The sequence below is a fragment of the Paroedura picta genome, chromosome 12 (genome assembly GCF_049243985.1).
Source record: "Paroedura picta isolate Pp20150507F chromosome 12, Ppicta_v3.0, whole genome shotgun sequence".
Lineage (NCBI taxonomy): Eukaryota > Metazoa > Chordata > Lepidosauria > Squamata > Gekkonidae > Paroedura > Paroedura picta.
In genome coordinates this window covers 9351784-9367735 of record NC_135380.1, presented here as the reverse complement: position 1 = coordinate 9367735, position 15952 = coordinate 9351784, and the positions used below count along the sequence as shown (strand labels likewise).

General features: G+C 44.3%; 1 protein-coding gene and 1 long non-coding RNA gene across 11 annotated transcripts in view; one reads left to right on the top strand and one right to left on the bottom strand.

Moving 5' to 3' along the window:
- Positions 1-8142, bottom strand: part of ARHGAP32 (Rho GTPase activating protein 32) — a 196859-nt gene extending 188717 nt beyond the window's left edge. The window contains exon 1 of one of the 7 annotated variants that reach the window (XM_077306405.1): positions 7962-8142. In XM_077306405.1, coding sequence (XP_077162520.1) covers positions 7962-7966 — 5 coding nt within the window. In that variant the 5' untranslated portion in view covers positions 7967-8142. Of the gene's footprint in view, positions 1-6605; positions 6724-6839; positions 6859-7073; positions 7294-7532 lie in introns of those variants that run through there. The other 6 variants (XM_077306406.1, XM_077306404.1, XM_077306410.1 and 3 more) reach the window with 6 other exon arrangements.
- A 99-nt stretch (positions 8143-8241) lies between these two features.
- The window catches only part of LOC143821919 (uncharacterized), a 63716-nt gene continuing 56005 nt past the window's right edge, over positions 8242-15952 (top strand). For all 4 annotated transcript variants that reach the window (XR_013225973.1, XR_013225971.1, XR_013225970.1 and 1 more), the window contains exons 1-2: positions 8242-8401; positions 12443-12564. This is a non-coding gene — a long non-coding RNA (uncharacterized LOC143821919). The remainder of the gene's footprint in view (positions 8402-12442; positions 12565-15952) is intronic.

Sequence of the window (15952 nt, the reverse complement as noted above, 5' to 3'; positions counted from 1 at the left end):
TCCAGTGGATACTGAAAGAATATCGCCTCTAAAGCTAATCTTCCACTTTCTACTTTGCAGCTGGAAAGGACTATTTTATACAACAATAGTCCTGGTGTACAGAACAATATGATCAGCTCATCAATTTCTTAACTAACTCTATGGAACAGCTTGTGCTTTAATTTGTACTGTGCCTTTGAAGGTCAGTTGCTGGAATAGGAGACGTTCATATAACAAGACACAGTACACATTCTTCTAAGATTACACACAAGCTCACGCAGCATGAAGACTTCAGGAGAGGCTTCTGCATTCCCAAAATAAAGGTTGTTTTCCTTTCTAGAGAACAAAGGGAGTGACATACCTTTACTACCACTGTGATACTAGACATGATTCAGCAATTGCAGCTTGACAAAAGTATTAATATAATGAGGAGGAACATACTCTGGATAAAAAGCCTTGACCCCAAATTGTTATCGCCTCATATATAAATAGCAGAAAATTATGTTGCTTTTTAATGTTCAGGCTTGGGAGTAGGGACTATGGCTCAGCAGAAGAGTATCTACCTGACATGGAGAAGTCCCAAGTTAAGTCCTGATTATCTCCTGTTAGAGAATCTGGCAGTAGGTGATATGAAAGACCTCTCACTGTCTGAATCCCCAGAAAGCTGCTCTCAGTCTGAGTGGACAATACTGACTTTAATGGTCCTAAGGTCAGATTCTGCATACAGCAACTTTTTGTGTTTGTATCTGTTCAAATAGCTGTTATTGTTTTCATTTCATTTCTGAAAATTTGAACCAGCAGGTTGACCCTGATGTTCTTGGATAAAAGCCTAACAGAAGAACTATTGTTAAAACATGTCAAACATTTAATAATATGTTACAGTTCTTCAAACCTTACCTTGAAAAAAAATTAAATTATCAGCAGACTAGTTTGTTTCCATTATTTGGCATCAAATAGCAAGCTTGCTGGGTGACAAAAGCAGTTTTAATACAGAGTTAATAATTTAAAGATAGTCAACAATATCTGATAGGTCAAAAGCCCACCCCTACATACAAATAGCTCCATACAATGGAGAGGATAATCTGATTTCATTATCATGCAAATGGATTCACTCCTAGTCAGTTTCACTTCTTAGAGCACAAATTTAAAAAAAAACAGAAAGCACCTTCTAAAAAGGTGTTCTTCAGCATCCTGTAGAATGGCAGCATAAATCGGTTTAAAAAACAGCGGCCCAGTCCATGAAGAAGACTGCTTTTCTGAGAATCTGTAGATTTGCATTGGCTTGATTTGTTTCACCCATCAGAATCAGGATCAACTTGATGACTTAAAATCCTCCTTGGTAGGATGACTTAAAATCCTGGTTTGCCTCAAAACCTTACTATTCATTTCTTCTTGCCTTTCTTCTCAATAAGGATCCAAAGTAGCTTTCCTCTGCTCTATTTTACACTCACAACTCTATGGGATTAAGCTGCAAATGCATGACCAGCACTAAGTTCCATGGTAGACTTGGAAAGGTGGTATAATAAAAATCTAATTAATAAATAAACACACAGTGGTCCAGTGGTCTAACTAGTATACCACAACTAGTTCCATCACCTTTGCTCTGTACACAAAAAGGGTGATGGTGGGGAACAAGTTAGGATTAAGTCAGAATGTCTGCATTAATATATCGCATGAAACCATAGTGAAGCACGAAACAATGGTATGGTCTATTAATAGCAATAGTTAGTCTTAACTATTGTCACTAATAAGCCATACCATTGTTTCAGATCCAAGTTTGACAGATTCCAACTCACCATGGGTTTGCATAGTATCTGAAATGAGCCACTATGTTTACTTCTGTGAAGAACTAGCCAAACACCCAACCCGGAAATAAGATTTTGCCCCTTAACATATACCTTTTTGGGAATGAACTTAAAAAAAAGATTCAGTAATAAATAGTCCATTACACTGCAATCTCTTGGGGTGACCAATGATACACAGAATGATAAACCCTTGCCATTGTTTATTTCATATATGTATATGTTGCAAGCAAACTGATGTCCAGACACATCTGCAAGTGAAGTCTCAGAGCTGGAAGGAAGCATGAGTTCTGGCCCTAAAAACATCAGACAATCCCATGTTTACATTGCTCCTGTGAGAGACGCTATACCCCTCCCCTTCTCCCCACTAGGACTACAAATGTAGCAGACAAGGAGCACAGACTGAAGGGAAACAGTGCAAACCAGGCTGCTTGGGTATAACGTGAAAACTCTCTATAAGCACATGCTTTGCTAAGCCGACTTCCCATCAAAATTGGCTTGCTGCACTACTGAATAAGGGCTTGGCTAACCACGTTACCCTGGAAAGTGCCATCTTTCAGTATATTTGGTACACATATTTATACCACATTAAGAGTTTAAATTAGCTAACTGCCAAAACCAATAGACCTTTGAGTATGTTTGGAAAGTTTATATTATGTTTAGGTATCCACATTCATTAAATATACTTAAGACGGAATGGTATTCCTACATCCATATGGTTACAATATGCTGAAATATAAGAACAGGAAATATAAGCACTTCTTGGGAATACAGAGGTATAGTTCAAAATCCACTTACTCTCTTTCATAGGAATTAGATATATCACTTGCTAATCCCAGTAACCTGCTCACCCTCTATACATGGAAAGTAGTTTTACTACAGCAATACATCACTGTGGAAGAATACTAACTACAGGGGGTGAAATGCCACATTACTACTCAAGTGTATCTTTTACAGTCTTGGCTCCTGTTAAAACCAATGTAATTTACATATGTTTCTATGTACCAGGATTATATACCATGGTATTATAACCAAATACACTTTCCTTGCCATTTCTGTTTTAAAGGACTATGAATAAGGACTTTGCTGTAAAGGATATGAAAGGGATGAAGAAGAAAAACTGCAAGAAAGTAAGGTATGGACAATAATTTACTTCTGGGGGGGGGGAGTTTTGGCTGCAAAAAGGATCATCACATCACCATAATGTCACCCAATATGTTCTAATACATTTCCAAACTCAAATTAAAGCCAATACAGCATTTACTTAGTCAGGTACTAACTTGGAAGTCAGATCAAACTCTGGATATCTAGTCTATCTCAAAAATAGCAGGCCATGAAAACTGGTTCAAAATTCAACATGAAGCAGTAAAAAAGTCCTCAAACAATTGTCACCCACACATAAAAATCTGCATACTGTGATAACTCAAGGCATTCACACTGGATTAGATCCTGAGTAAAATTTTGATCAGAAGAATAGAACTTTCCTGACTCCCCCATTCCACTGCAGCCGACTGATCTCCACAAAATGCTGCTCCTGGGAGAGAGGAAACCCTGAGGAATGCCATGAAAGGGATCAGGGGAAACTGTCCCCTTCCTTCCATTACAAGAACGTTTAGTGGACCAAATCCAAGGTATGGAATATTAGACTAAGACTGAGAAGAGCACAGGTTAGGAGGTGATCTTGGAATGGGTGATTCCCAGTCACTCAGGAAGGAAGGATTAAATTCTCCAACTTCTTGTCTCCCGGATGAGAGTCACCCTGGCTCAATTCTGTTGCTTCACAAGCTAATGATCCCAGAAGCGGAAGGAAGAAAACAGATAAAACAACAATCAGAACAGGGAACTGATTGTTAGAAGCATAACGGATGATAACCAAAGAGATATGAATGGGGTTAAAGAAGGATTAGAGCCAACAGGCATCTTCCCTTCCAGCTTGATGACATAAGATTGGTCAAACTCATGATGCTTTTCTAGACATAGTTCTTTTGGGGGAGGGGTAGTTTTGGGAGAGATGTGGGATTAAATGCTCTCCCAATCTCAGAGCAGGAGGAACCTTCGCAGTGAGTATCTTGCTCTGAGGAGGAATGCATCTTGGAATGGGACTTCCAACAGCCGTGTCCAAATGACTGGTGGGAATTGATGCTTTCCACCATATTCTGCAGCACTCTATGCTCAAGGGCAGCATCGGCTGAGGAGAAGCAATTTGGTTTGTAGTGTCTGATGAAAATCAAGACTGGAGACCATGTTGCTATCTTGAATGGCTCCTCCACTGAGGCAGGGTGAATTAAGGTTATAATAGTAGCTGCACTTCTCACTGAGTAGACAGTGATTCCCTGATGGAACTGGAATGTTGCTTGCTTTGTAGGCCTGGGAGATACACTTATAAATAAGAAAGGAGAAGAGTTGTTTTTTATACCCCGCTTGTCACTACTCAGGCGTCTGAAAGCAGCTTGCAATTGCCTTCCTTTCCTCTCCCCACAAGAGACATCCTAGGAGTTAAGAGAGCTCTGACAAAACAGCTGTGTGAGAACAGCTCTAACAGGACTGGGACTAGCCCAAGGTCTCCCAGCTAACTGCATGTTGAGGGAAATAAAACACAACTGTCCAGATTAGAAGCAACCGCTCTAACCACTACACCACGCTGGCTATCCATGATGCAGTTGATCGCCGATCTGATTATCTTCCCTTGGGGTTGTTAACAAAATGAAAAGAGCCCATCTATCTGATGTAATCTGTACGTTGGGGGTAGATTGTTAGGGCCCTCCAGAGGCATGAGAAAAGCCACTCTCTCTCCTTTGGATGGCTAGGATGTGGACAGAAGGAAGGGACGTGAATCTCTTGACTCCTTCCTGTGAAGAGCTGAGTTTACCTGGGTGGTAAAAGTGGGATTCAGACTCAGAACCACCTTTTTCATCCAAGCCATTTTAAGGGGAAACTCTCTTAAGAACTTCAAAGATTTCTGAGAACTGAATAACTATATATAGTCTTAGTGGAGGCAATCTTTGGACCACAGTAGAGTTGATTTGTATAACCCCATGAGGATATCTCGTTAAAAGATGCCAGCTACATAAGGCAGCTTCTACCTAGCAATGATAGGTGGATATTTGTAAGGGGGACGACCACAAATCAGTCCAAGTTGTAATATGTCTGGACTCACAGAAATCTACAAGAATGGCCTGTGCAGCCAATCTGGAGCCACAAAAGCAGCAGCAGGGCCAAAAAGAGGTGTGAAGAGAAAGAGGGACAGGCTGGAGAGAACAGGAAGCTCCCCTTTAAGTATGGAATCACTCTAGGAGAAAAACAAGAGAAAAGCAAGTTAAAAAAAAGCAAAGGCTTCAGCTCCAAAGCCATATTCCCTAACAAGGCAGGAAACAAAACTGAGCTAGGGGACTCCTACCCAGGAGGCAGGAGGCAGGAAGTTCAGGCATTTAGTCCTGCTTCCCTGAGCAATTAGTAGGAATCACCCATTCCAAGATGCTCTCCTCCTCCTCAAAGCAAGAAAGTTACTTCTCATAAATTATGATTCTGCCATATCCGATATTCTTCCTTATTAGATGAACCCTCACAATTTCTCTTTTGGGAATGAAGTTAAAAAAAAAACAATGATTAAGTATGTCAGGCTCTCCATATTACTTTGAAGCAACAAAGGAAATGTTGGCATCACTCAGAGCAAACAGAGGTGTGTAGGCTACATACAAGCAGGAAGACTGTTTAGAAAGCAATGAAAATATTCATCATTTTATTAACAAAACATTGATTTACACGGAAGATTATGTTGGGAATGTAAGATTGCTTTATTCTCAGCTTCAAACGAACAAAGCCTATGGCAAGAATAATAGCCTCCAAGTTGGAACTGGTTCAGGGCAAATCATTCTGTGCACATAATTAGAGCACACAATGAGCAGCAAGCACAGAGCAGGACACAGGCATGAAGTGTTATAGCCTTTCTCCACTGCAATAGCCGCTGCCACATCATATATCTCTCTTACACAGACACACAAAGGTTACAATGAACTGGGAACAAAACACAGCAATGCAGAACTTCCTCCCCACCCCGTACAATCCAGGATAATAACACGAGTGCTTTATAGGTGCAAATGCCTACCCGACAATACCTCTTTCTCTCAACAATCCAGTCCTTTCCCATTGAACCTTCAGCTGAACCTATGAATACCTAACTGTTATTTTGATTTAAAGCAAATCTCGTAACTTTAGACATCCCCCAAAAAACTATTTCGGGGCCTACAGAATACCCCATTAAAAGCTTCCTAAAATGCAAATAAGATGCTTTCACAGAAGCAAAAAATCACTATACAAGACTGCAACCCACAGAAAAATCTGGACCTGGAACATTTTGAGCCGCACAGACAAGCACCCAGACAACTGAACTTCTACAGACACATATTCCCAGGCTCTTCGCATCTCTGTGAGTCTACCTGCTCTCACACCTCCCTACAAACCCATAAAACTGACCTCCTTGTTACATTTGTCTAACATCACCTAATTTCTACCAGGAAAGTCACTTGGACTACTGTAGAGATAGCCCGGTTCTCCACCTGCTCAAAAGATATCCCTGAAACAGACTCAAACCAATGTGTAAGAAGTGGCTCTTTTTGAAGCATCTCTGGTAGAACAGAGGAAAGAGTATGATTATGCCTCACGACACTCCAACATATAAACAGCAATTCTAGCCCATCAGAAGTAAAGCCCCGACAAATTTCAAAGGGATTTGCATCAGAGTTAAGCTGGCGGCAATTCAATCTCTGTTGACATCAGCATGCCTTATCCCCAAGTAAATATCCATATGACGCAGCTGCTACGAACCTTAAACTTGGATGTGGACATCAATGAACAGCTTTTGGGTAAGCATGTACTGAATCAAGGCTGCATCCTTTTTTTGGAGCGCCATGAGTCAGAATTCTCAAGGCCCCCAACCAACCCATCCACCCACTCCTACAGAAATACACAAAAGCCGCTGCTTTCCCCACACCCCCCTAGGAAGCATCGGCAATTTGACTGAAGCCTCCCAACCCCAGTGATTCAGCCCTCATTGGAAACCTTAGGGGGGGAGGGGGAGCATAAGCCTCCCCGCAGCTCTCTTCCAGATGCACAAGCCAGCCTCTTGCTGAGAAGGAAGCCTCACGGTCTCCACCGTGCCTCCCTCTCAGACGAGCACAAGGCAGGATTGCAGCTCTCCCAGTTCAATCTTACCCAAGCATCATTACGCCGTAGCCCCCCGTTTCCAATCAGAGGCAGAACCCGCAAGGATCCTATGGCAACATGCTTACTCACAAGGCAGCGGGGCCCAGCATTGCAACCCGCCAGTCCTGCCGGGCGGGTCACCGGGAGCCTTAAACCCAAGGGCACCCGACCAGGGGGCAATCTCTCTCTCTCTGCCTCTGTCTCTCTCCGCGGAATTGCAGCCCGATGCGCGGTAGCTACGCAACCTCCGGCGACTCCCAGGAGGGGAGGCTCGCCGCCCTCCAGGTGCGCCGCCTCGGAAGCCCCGCGGGTCAGATCCGCGGAAGCCAGCGTGCCTTTGAGCGATCCCTGCCGGGCAACGCTGCAAGGGAAGGAAGGAAGGAAGGAAAAGGAAGAAGGAAAAGGAAGGAAGGAAGGCAGGCAACCTCCCCCCCCCTCCCCGCTGCTTGCCTGGCGAGGAAGCGTGCCCGGGATCGCAGCCTCTGCAATGCACGCTGCCTCGGCCCAGGTGAGCCCGCCCCACCGCCCCCGGCGTGCAGGCGCCCTCACCTCCGGCTGCCGAGGGGCGCGGCGGGAGGGAGAGAGAGAAGCGGGAAAGGCGCCGCCCGGCCCAGCCACGCCACGCCACGCCACGCCGAGCCGAGCCTGGCAAGGCGGCCGTCGGTCGGTCGGTCCGTCCGCAGTGGCCGCAGCTCCTCCGCGTCCTGCTTCTCTTCAGCGGCGCCGCGTCCTCAGGGCAGCCGCTTCCAGGCAGCCCTCGCCGGCTCGCCTCATCCTGGCTGGGGGGCGGGGAGGGGAGCGGCGGCCGCCGCGCAACAAAAGCCGGCGAGCAGCAGCGGCGGAGGAGGGGGAGAAGCAGAAGCCGCCTTCCTTCTGCGGGGGTGGGGCCGCTGCTGCTACTGCTGCCGCCGCCGCCGCCGCCGCCGCCGCCGCCTCCTTTTCCCGCCCGAGAAGCTCCCGCGCGCCGCCTCACCTCACCTCATGGAGGGCAAGGGAACGGGCCCCGCGGCTGGCTGGCTGGCTGGTTGGCGCTCGCTTCCTCGCTCGCCTGCGGGGAGAGAAAGGAGGCGAGCGGCGGTGGAAGGCCCAGGCGCGCTCCCAGGCCCCGCCCCGCTCCGCTCGGCTCCCCTCCACCGCCGGCGGCCGTGCGGCAGGGAAAGGGGCTGCAGGCGGCCAAGGAGGGAGGGAGGTCGCGCTATCCCCTCAACCGCCCCTCAACCGCCCCTTTCGCTGGTTTCTGAGGGAAGGGAGTGCTGGGAGGGGGGGCTTCCCCTCTCGGTTCCCACGCAGGCTGAGGGCAGGGGGGCTCTCGAGGGGAATTCGGCCTCCCTCGCCCTTGAAGGACCTCCTTGCCCTTTCTCGCCCCCCCCCCTCCTCCTCTTCCTCCTCCCCTTTTGTGGCTCCAACAACCCTGCGAGGTAGGGGAGGGCGCCAGCCTCCTAGGGTGGTCCCCAGGGGCTTTAATGATCGGGCAGAGGGCAATTTAAGACCCGCAAAGTCTAATTCAGGGGTAGTCAAACTGCGGCCCTCCAGATGTCCGTGGACTACAATTCCCAGGAGCTCCTGGGAATTGTAGTCCACGGACATCTGGAGGGCCGCAGTTTGACTACCCCTGGTCTAATTCAAGGTTAGATTCAAGCGGGTAGCCGTGTTGGTCTGAAGTAGCCCAATGAAACCAGAGTCCAGGAGGACCTTTAAGACCCACAAAGATTTATTCAAGGCGTGAGCCTTCGAGTGCCAGCACTCTTCCTCGGATTAAGAGTGCTGGCACTCGAAAGCTCACGCCTTGAATAAATCTTTGTGGGTCTTAAAGGTGCTCCTGGACTCTGATTTTATTGTCCTAATTCAAGGTATGAGCCTCCGTGTGCAGGTGGGCTCCCTCAGGCACCACTGTCATGGAGTGGAAGTGATCGGTTCAAACTTCCAGGTAGAGTGCGGGAGTAGATTAAGGCGCAGCCTAATGAAAAGGGTTGACAGATTCCGGAGGTAAATAGGAAACACCAGCAAATTGGATTTGTTCGTATTCACTTGAGATTGAATTGCGTGGGAAGCGGTTGGCGTGCAATAAATATGGCCACGTTAAGAGAATAATGTGGGGGTGTTAAACACACTTGATGGGGAAGGGGTGCTGTAATCTGGTGAGCCAGATGCAATACAGTGTATTGTAGCTCATGTTATGCTGGAACATCTATGCTGTGAACTGCCCTGAGGTGTAAGGGAGGGTGGTATTCAAATATAATAAATATAAATAAAATTCCCCACTCCTCCACATGCAGCCAACCGGGTGACCTTGGGCAAGTCACAGTTCTCTTAGGACTGTCCTTGCACAGCAGTTCTCTTAGGGCACTTTCCCTGCTCCTTTCTCTAGTGGGAGGAGAAGGTGACTGGAGGACTCACCGTGCAGGCAGCGTTCTCTGTCTGTGCAGCGACTCCCCAGCCGGGGCAAGCGAGATTTGGGACAAGCGGCCAATGGGGAGCCGTCGCTCTCGGGCTTCTGGCAGCGCCAGAGCCGCCGCTGCCAGGACACGCCACGCCCGATCACTGACCCGCTTGGACTCCGGCCCCCCTCGCTTCCAGGTAAGCCGCGCCACTGGGGAGGGGGCGGAGCCGCTAGCACCCGCTGTATTTAGAGTACAGCGGGCTTATTTTCTAGTCATAGAATAATAGAGTTGGAAGGTATCTCCTGGGTCATCTAGTCCAACCCCCTGCACTATGCAAGATACTCACATCCCAATTACTCATCTACTGTAAGCCCACAGGTAGTGTTTTTTTTTTCAAATTCATTGATAGCCCACCTTTTACAGTGAGGTTCAAGGTGGATTACAAAATATTTTTAAAGAAATCAGCATAAGACATACAGTCAGTGCAGAAGGATGGGGAGTGCAGAATTGGAAAAACAAACAAGAAACCTGTCTAAGGTTTGACAGCTGTAACACAGGAAATAGGTCACAAGGTAAAAGACCATACAGTAAAGCAAGGTGATACTTTTAATAAACATTGCAATGGACTATGATCTTCTTGCCTTCTAAAAGCAATCTTCTGAGCTTTCCATTCTACAACAGTTCTAATCCTTTGATAGAATTCCCTTCCTGAACATTTCTGTCATGCACATTCTGTGGAATGATAGAACTGTAGGGGTCTTCCTGACCTCACCTCCTCAGGCAGGCCATTCTACAAGGTAGGAGCAGCTACAGAGAAAAGATGTGCACGGGCAGTTTCCAGTCTTGGAACAGCAGATAGTTGAAATGCAACTATGAATCACCCTTCCTAGCAGAATTGACTCTTTAAAAGTTCTTTTCAGCCCTTCTCTGTCTCATGTTTACATTACCCTTCCTCAAAAGAGCTTGCAGAACAGTTCTTTCTTACATATTTATATCAATCCTGAGAGGGACGTTAGAGTGAAAATAATTGACCCAAAGTTGCTCAGCAAGTTTCATGATAAAATAGAGATTCAAACTCAGATTTCTCGGGTCCAAGACCAACAGATTAACCTTTGCACCACACCCTGACTATTCTGCTTTGTTGTGCACGTGTGGAAAAACAGGGAAGTTGTTTGCAGTGTGCCTGTACTGGATTTCAGAAGGGAATGACTGCGCAGTCACATTGCGGCTTTATTGTGCTTTACAGACTGTGTTCAGTTTTGATCCACGTGACCACCAGTTGATTCAGAAAACTGGTACAAGCACATTTAGAACTTCCCTTCTGCTTCTCTTGCTTACGCACCAACAGTACAAGAAAGGCAAAACAAAAAAATCTGTGCTGTGTATTATTTCAGTTGTTGTTTCTGATTATGGAAATGAAATATATTCTGAGGTGAGTTCAGCTAGTGGATGCCTGCAGACCACCATATCACCCCTCCTACTGATTATGCCTGAAGCCAGGCATTTCACTTTTATTCACAGGTATTGACACAGTTAGGCAAACCTGGCATGTCCAGTAAGACTTCCTGACCTCAGGAGAAATTCTGGAGACTTTTGGAAACTCTTTGGCATGCATATTTTGCAGTGCTTTATCAAAGATACCTGGGGAAGGCAAGGAAAATTAGTTGCTCTGGAACAAGGAAGGCATGGCAGAGGAGGAGGCTGTAACCACCAAAATCATTCCCAAGGGTTCCAAAATCCACTCTTGTTATAAAGCATATCCTATAAAGACAATTTGCAGTCACCAGTGGGTGATTGAAGATGAAAAGAATTTGTGAGAAAGGTGCAGTAATATCTTACTTGGGAGTAAACTCAAACTCTGCAGACTTTGCTTTCTGGTAAATATGCATACTATATACACATATACACAGTAGATGATAGGTTTCACTAGCAGAGGAGACTGGTTATTTATTTTTTTAAAATTGTCTTGCACATGCACCATTAAAAAGTTCTAAAGTAATTCACATTACAAAACTTGAAAGCAACATAAAATTTTAGCAGCAGCAAATAATTAGTACAGACTCCAATTTAAAATAGCAGCAGGTGATAAAGCACAATCTCAGATTGTCAAAGCAGAACTAAAGAATAAACCCCCATGCTAGAGAATATAAAGTTGAAGCAATTTGCCATAGAGAAGGGTGAGCTCATAAGAACCTTTGAGGAAATAATCATGCTTTAAACCAAAAGTGGCTAAATGTTAAACTGGGCATCAGACAAACCTCAGGAGGGAGGCAGTTCTAAAGCTGAAGCACCATGGAAGAAAAGGGACCCTACAATATTTCTAGTTACCTCCCACTTTACCTCTGAAGATGGGTGCCCAGAAAGCGTAGCCTCTGAAGACCTTAAATCAGGGGTAGTCAACATGTGGTCCTCCAGATGTCCATGGACTACAATTCCCATGAGCCCCTGCCAGCAAACACTGGCAGGGGCTCATGGGAATTGTAGTCCATGGACATCTGGAGGACAATAGGTTGACTACCCCTGCCTTAAATAACACCCAGGTTGTATAGGCGTAGGTCAGCCTTCATGGCCAATAAGCCATTCCACAGGCCCTTGCAGACACCAAGAGAATCTGCTTTTTTACCACGAGTGTGGAAGCAAAAAGAGATGGCCGCTGACATCCATTTCATGCTTTGGTTTGTGCAGCCCAATCATGTGCCTCTTTAAATTCAGTTAAATATACATCCACATCCTCTGCATATTTCCCACTGCATGATATGCTAGACGTATGCCCTTCCTAAGGTCAGCCGAACTTTGCAGACAAGTTAGCAAACTGCCTGGGGTGTCAAAACATATTGCCACCTGCATTTCTGGCTCAGGGCCATGGACACAGTCTGAAAAGGGAAGAAATAAAGGTGTGGCAGGCATTAAAAGCAAAAATGGTATCCCGAAACTAGCATGAACTCTTGATAATTTATTATGCTGTTTAGTGTACAATAAGATGAGGGAGGAGGTTAATACGCCTAAAGCGGCATGAGATTCTAATTCCTGTTAATGATAGTGCAGTCTGGTTGAAACATGCCACTTTTCTATGTACAGGTATATATTTTGTATGTATTCCATCCTGAATCCTCACCTGCAGACTGAGCACTGACTCCCCACCGCAATGAGAACAAACAGAGAATCATTGCTGGAGTGAATGGGGGAAAGGCGGCCACAAGGTAATCACATCATGTCCATTAGCAGGATACATGATTAGGCAAGGCTGGAAAATGCTGTTGTTCCTCAGCCAGGTAGGCTGGGTGCATGGGCCACTACAATCTCAGACCCTTTCTCCACCTGTTATTTCAAGTTTTAAAAAATGTGGGATTTAGATTTCCCCCTTCCCCTAAAAGTTGTTATTCCAAGCTGCATAACAAAAGTTTTCTAGCTTGTTCGAGAAATTCCTCTTGGCTGACCTGTCGGAACTGTCAAAGACCATTGCATGTCTTTATGGAAATGGGAATTCATCCCTAACAATGCTGCTGCTGTTTTTATGGTCACTTGCCTAATAAAAGCATCCCCTGATATTGCTAGGCCTCCAATTCACCCTTATGCACACATGAGTAAACCCAAAGCAGAAACAAAGGATTGTTAGCTAGTAATGATAGCGTAAAACAGGTCCTAAAACATTTTAAAGTTATACAGTTCATCCTAGGATTTTGTATCCATGATTGTACAAAGAACTGAGATATTTCTCACGCATGTAAAGCAGGGGTAGTCAACCTGTGGTCCTCCAGATGCCCATGGACTACAATTCCCATGAGCCCCTGCCAACAAATGCTGGCAGGGGCTCATGGGAATTGTAGTCCATGAACATCTGGTTGTTGACTACCCCTGATGTAAAGGATATCTTCTTACTATTGAGCAGGTTGAGTATGATTCTGGTGTTTTAAAATAGGTCAACATAGTATTTTCCAAACCAAGGGATGCTGAATATTTGAAGACATTTTCAAGCATCCTCTTAAAAAACATTTCCTCTTTGTTTTTCTCCAAGATTGTTAGCGCTGTTCCCATGCTAAATTGACTGAGAACGTGTCTGAGTTTGTTCTCACAATGCCTCTAAATCAACTTGAACTCGACTTGGGTCAATGGCATTACGTCACTGTGTGAGATCCGCCTCAAATCAATAAGTTGCTACTTCTGTCTTTCATGAATTATGGAGCCATTGATCTCTGGTAATTCAATAGTTTGTGTGGCAATTGCAATTAAGCCGTAATGTGTCAAAAATCCCTCATGCTTAGCAATAAAATAATTCAATTCTCATGCAATCATAAAACTTTAATTTTATTACAAAGTTATTTTCTTTCCTCACACATTTTTCCATAAAGGGAAAAGCTGTTTTACTACAGAGACTAACAGCATCTTTTTGGTGCTCAGCTAATCCTATGCATTTAGCAAGATGATATCTCTGCTGGGAATAGCAAGGAATAGCAAGGAATCAAAATGGTTTTAGGTACTCCAGTTTATTGAATCAATTGTTTTTGAATATGGGGTAATTTTCATCTTGTACAATGTGCTTCTTTGAACAGAAGTAAGAAAGGGAAAGCTAGAAAAACAAAATGTCTCAGCAATCCTAAACATAAGGAAAAACATTCTATTTAAATCAATGGTTAAACTTGCTTAGAATCAAAACGTTGTTACACTGAGCATTGTACAAAGGACACACATCCTGATTTCTGCTCTCCCCAACAAAAGTCCAATCCCACTGTTACACTTCTGCAGATTCTACAAATAGGTCATCCATATTTTTGTGGAAGAAAGTACTCAGGGGAGCCTTATAATATGAGCTTTAATCTATTTTTCTCTATTGCAACAAACAGAAATGACAACTCCAATTTTAGAAAGCCTTTGTTACCAAGGAAGCCCTATAAAAGTAGAGAAAGGTATCATTCCCTTTGTGATTATTTATTATAAATCATGTATGCGAAGGATGTTCAATTTACACTATTATAGAATCCATTTCCTTGACTCCAGGCTTCCTGATTAATGTCTTTATGCCTTCTGGCTCCACATTTCACACAGCCAGCTCACTAATTCCCAGCCTGGGTCCCCATTGCCAGCGCAAGTCCTGTGCTAGAAGGCAGCTGCTAGTGGTGAGAGACAATGAAGTCAAAGGCTTGACACTCATGACCTCTGCAACTTGACCTTTCCTGACCCGGAACATCTTGGCCAGGCTTAAAAAAGCAACCCCCAAAACTTTCCCTTGTTGCAGTTATCTGCAGTTTCAATCCTGTTACTCAGATTTACTCAGAACTGCAAATTAGACACCAATCGCAATATGAAGAATCTGTTCATGTGTCCTTTCTGTAATGAGTGACTACTGTACAGTTATTCAGGGAGTAAAGGCCACAGAGCCACACTCTCTTTACCCCTGCCCTTAAAAAAATATTTCTCATCATCTCAGGTCACTTTCCCATGCACAGTTTTGCTGTTTCTGTGTGCCCAAAATGTGAAGAGTTCAGATGGCCACAGCAACAAACACGCTGAGCTGAATCACAGACTGAATTATGCTAAATCAGGTGAACATGATTGTCTGTGACTGGGAAAAAAAAGTGATTTGGAAAATTAAAGTAGCTGTTCATAAAAGAGACAGACAAACTTGTTCTGCATCGTTACAACTCCATTATAGGAAGACAGAAGGGCACTGCTATTCCGCACCACTTGTTCACGACTGCTTATAATTTGCATTAAAAGTTTGAGAAACTAAAGCAGTTGGTCTGTTCCAATCTGCCGTGGGCCAAGAAAGCAATCTCCATCTATATAAAAAAATGAAAGAGCTGGCATTTAAAATAGCAGGCTCCAGAGCTCTTTAATAAATCAGTGCATTCTTGGGACTACCTTGAGGACTGAAGAACAAAGGTATCTATACGGAAGTGAATATAAATTACAAAACAACCATTTATTTAAGGTAACGTAAGATCATAGAACAAACATTTAAGGAATACATTTTCAGACATGGATGAAAATGCCAGATGGAATATAAAAGAATATTAGGAATATAGGATGCGAGGATGATTTTTTACAAAATTGTGAAGGCAGTTGGGTTTGTAGACAAATGTGCACAGAGGAAAGAGAAAGAAGGGGGCAATACAAAACACTAAGTTTGAAATTCTTGATGAGTCAGAGATGCTTTGCTACGGTGACTAATGGGCTTGTTACCCTTTACAATCCAGAATAAAAGGTCATTCAGCTTTGCTCACTTCAATGTCACATTATCAGATGATGTCAAAGAGCTTTGTGCCAGGGCAGAAGAGAGGAATTTGTCAGTCTCATTACTCTAGAAAGATCTGTATTTCTTGAAAGCCATTATTGCAGTGAAAGAAAATCATCTTAACCAGTTTCAGGGGGTAGCCCTGTGGCTACACAGTCGAACATCTGGATTTGTCCAGCAGCACTTCAGAAATATAAGCTTTCAAGAGTCAAAGCTTCCTTCATCAGATACCTCTGAAAGGCTCTATGTATGTATCATAGTCATAGGAACAGTAGTGCACAACCAACTATATTACCATGAGAAAAGGCAGGATATAAATGTTTTAATAAAGTAAGAGATAAATTAGAGCCTCTTGT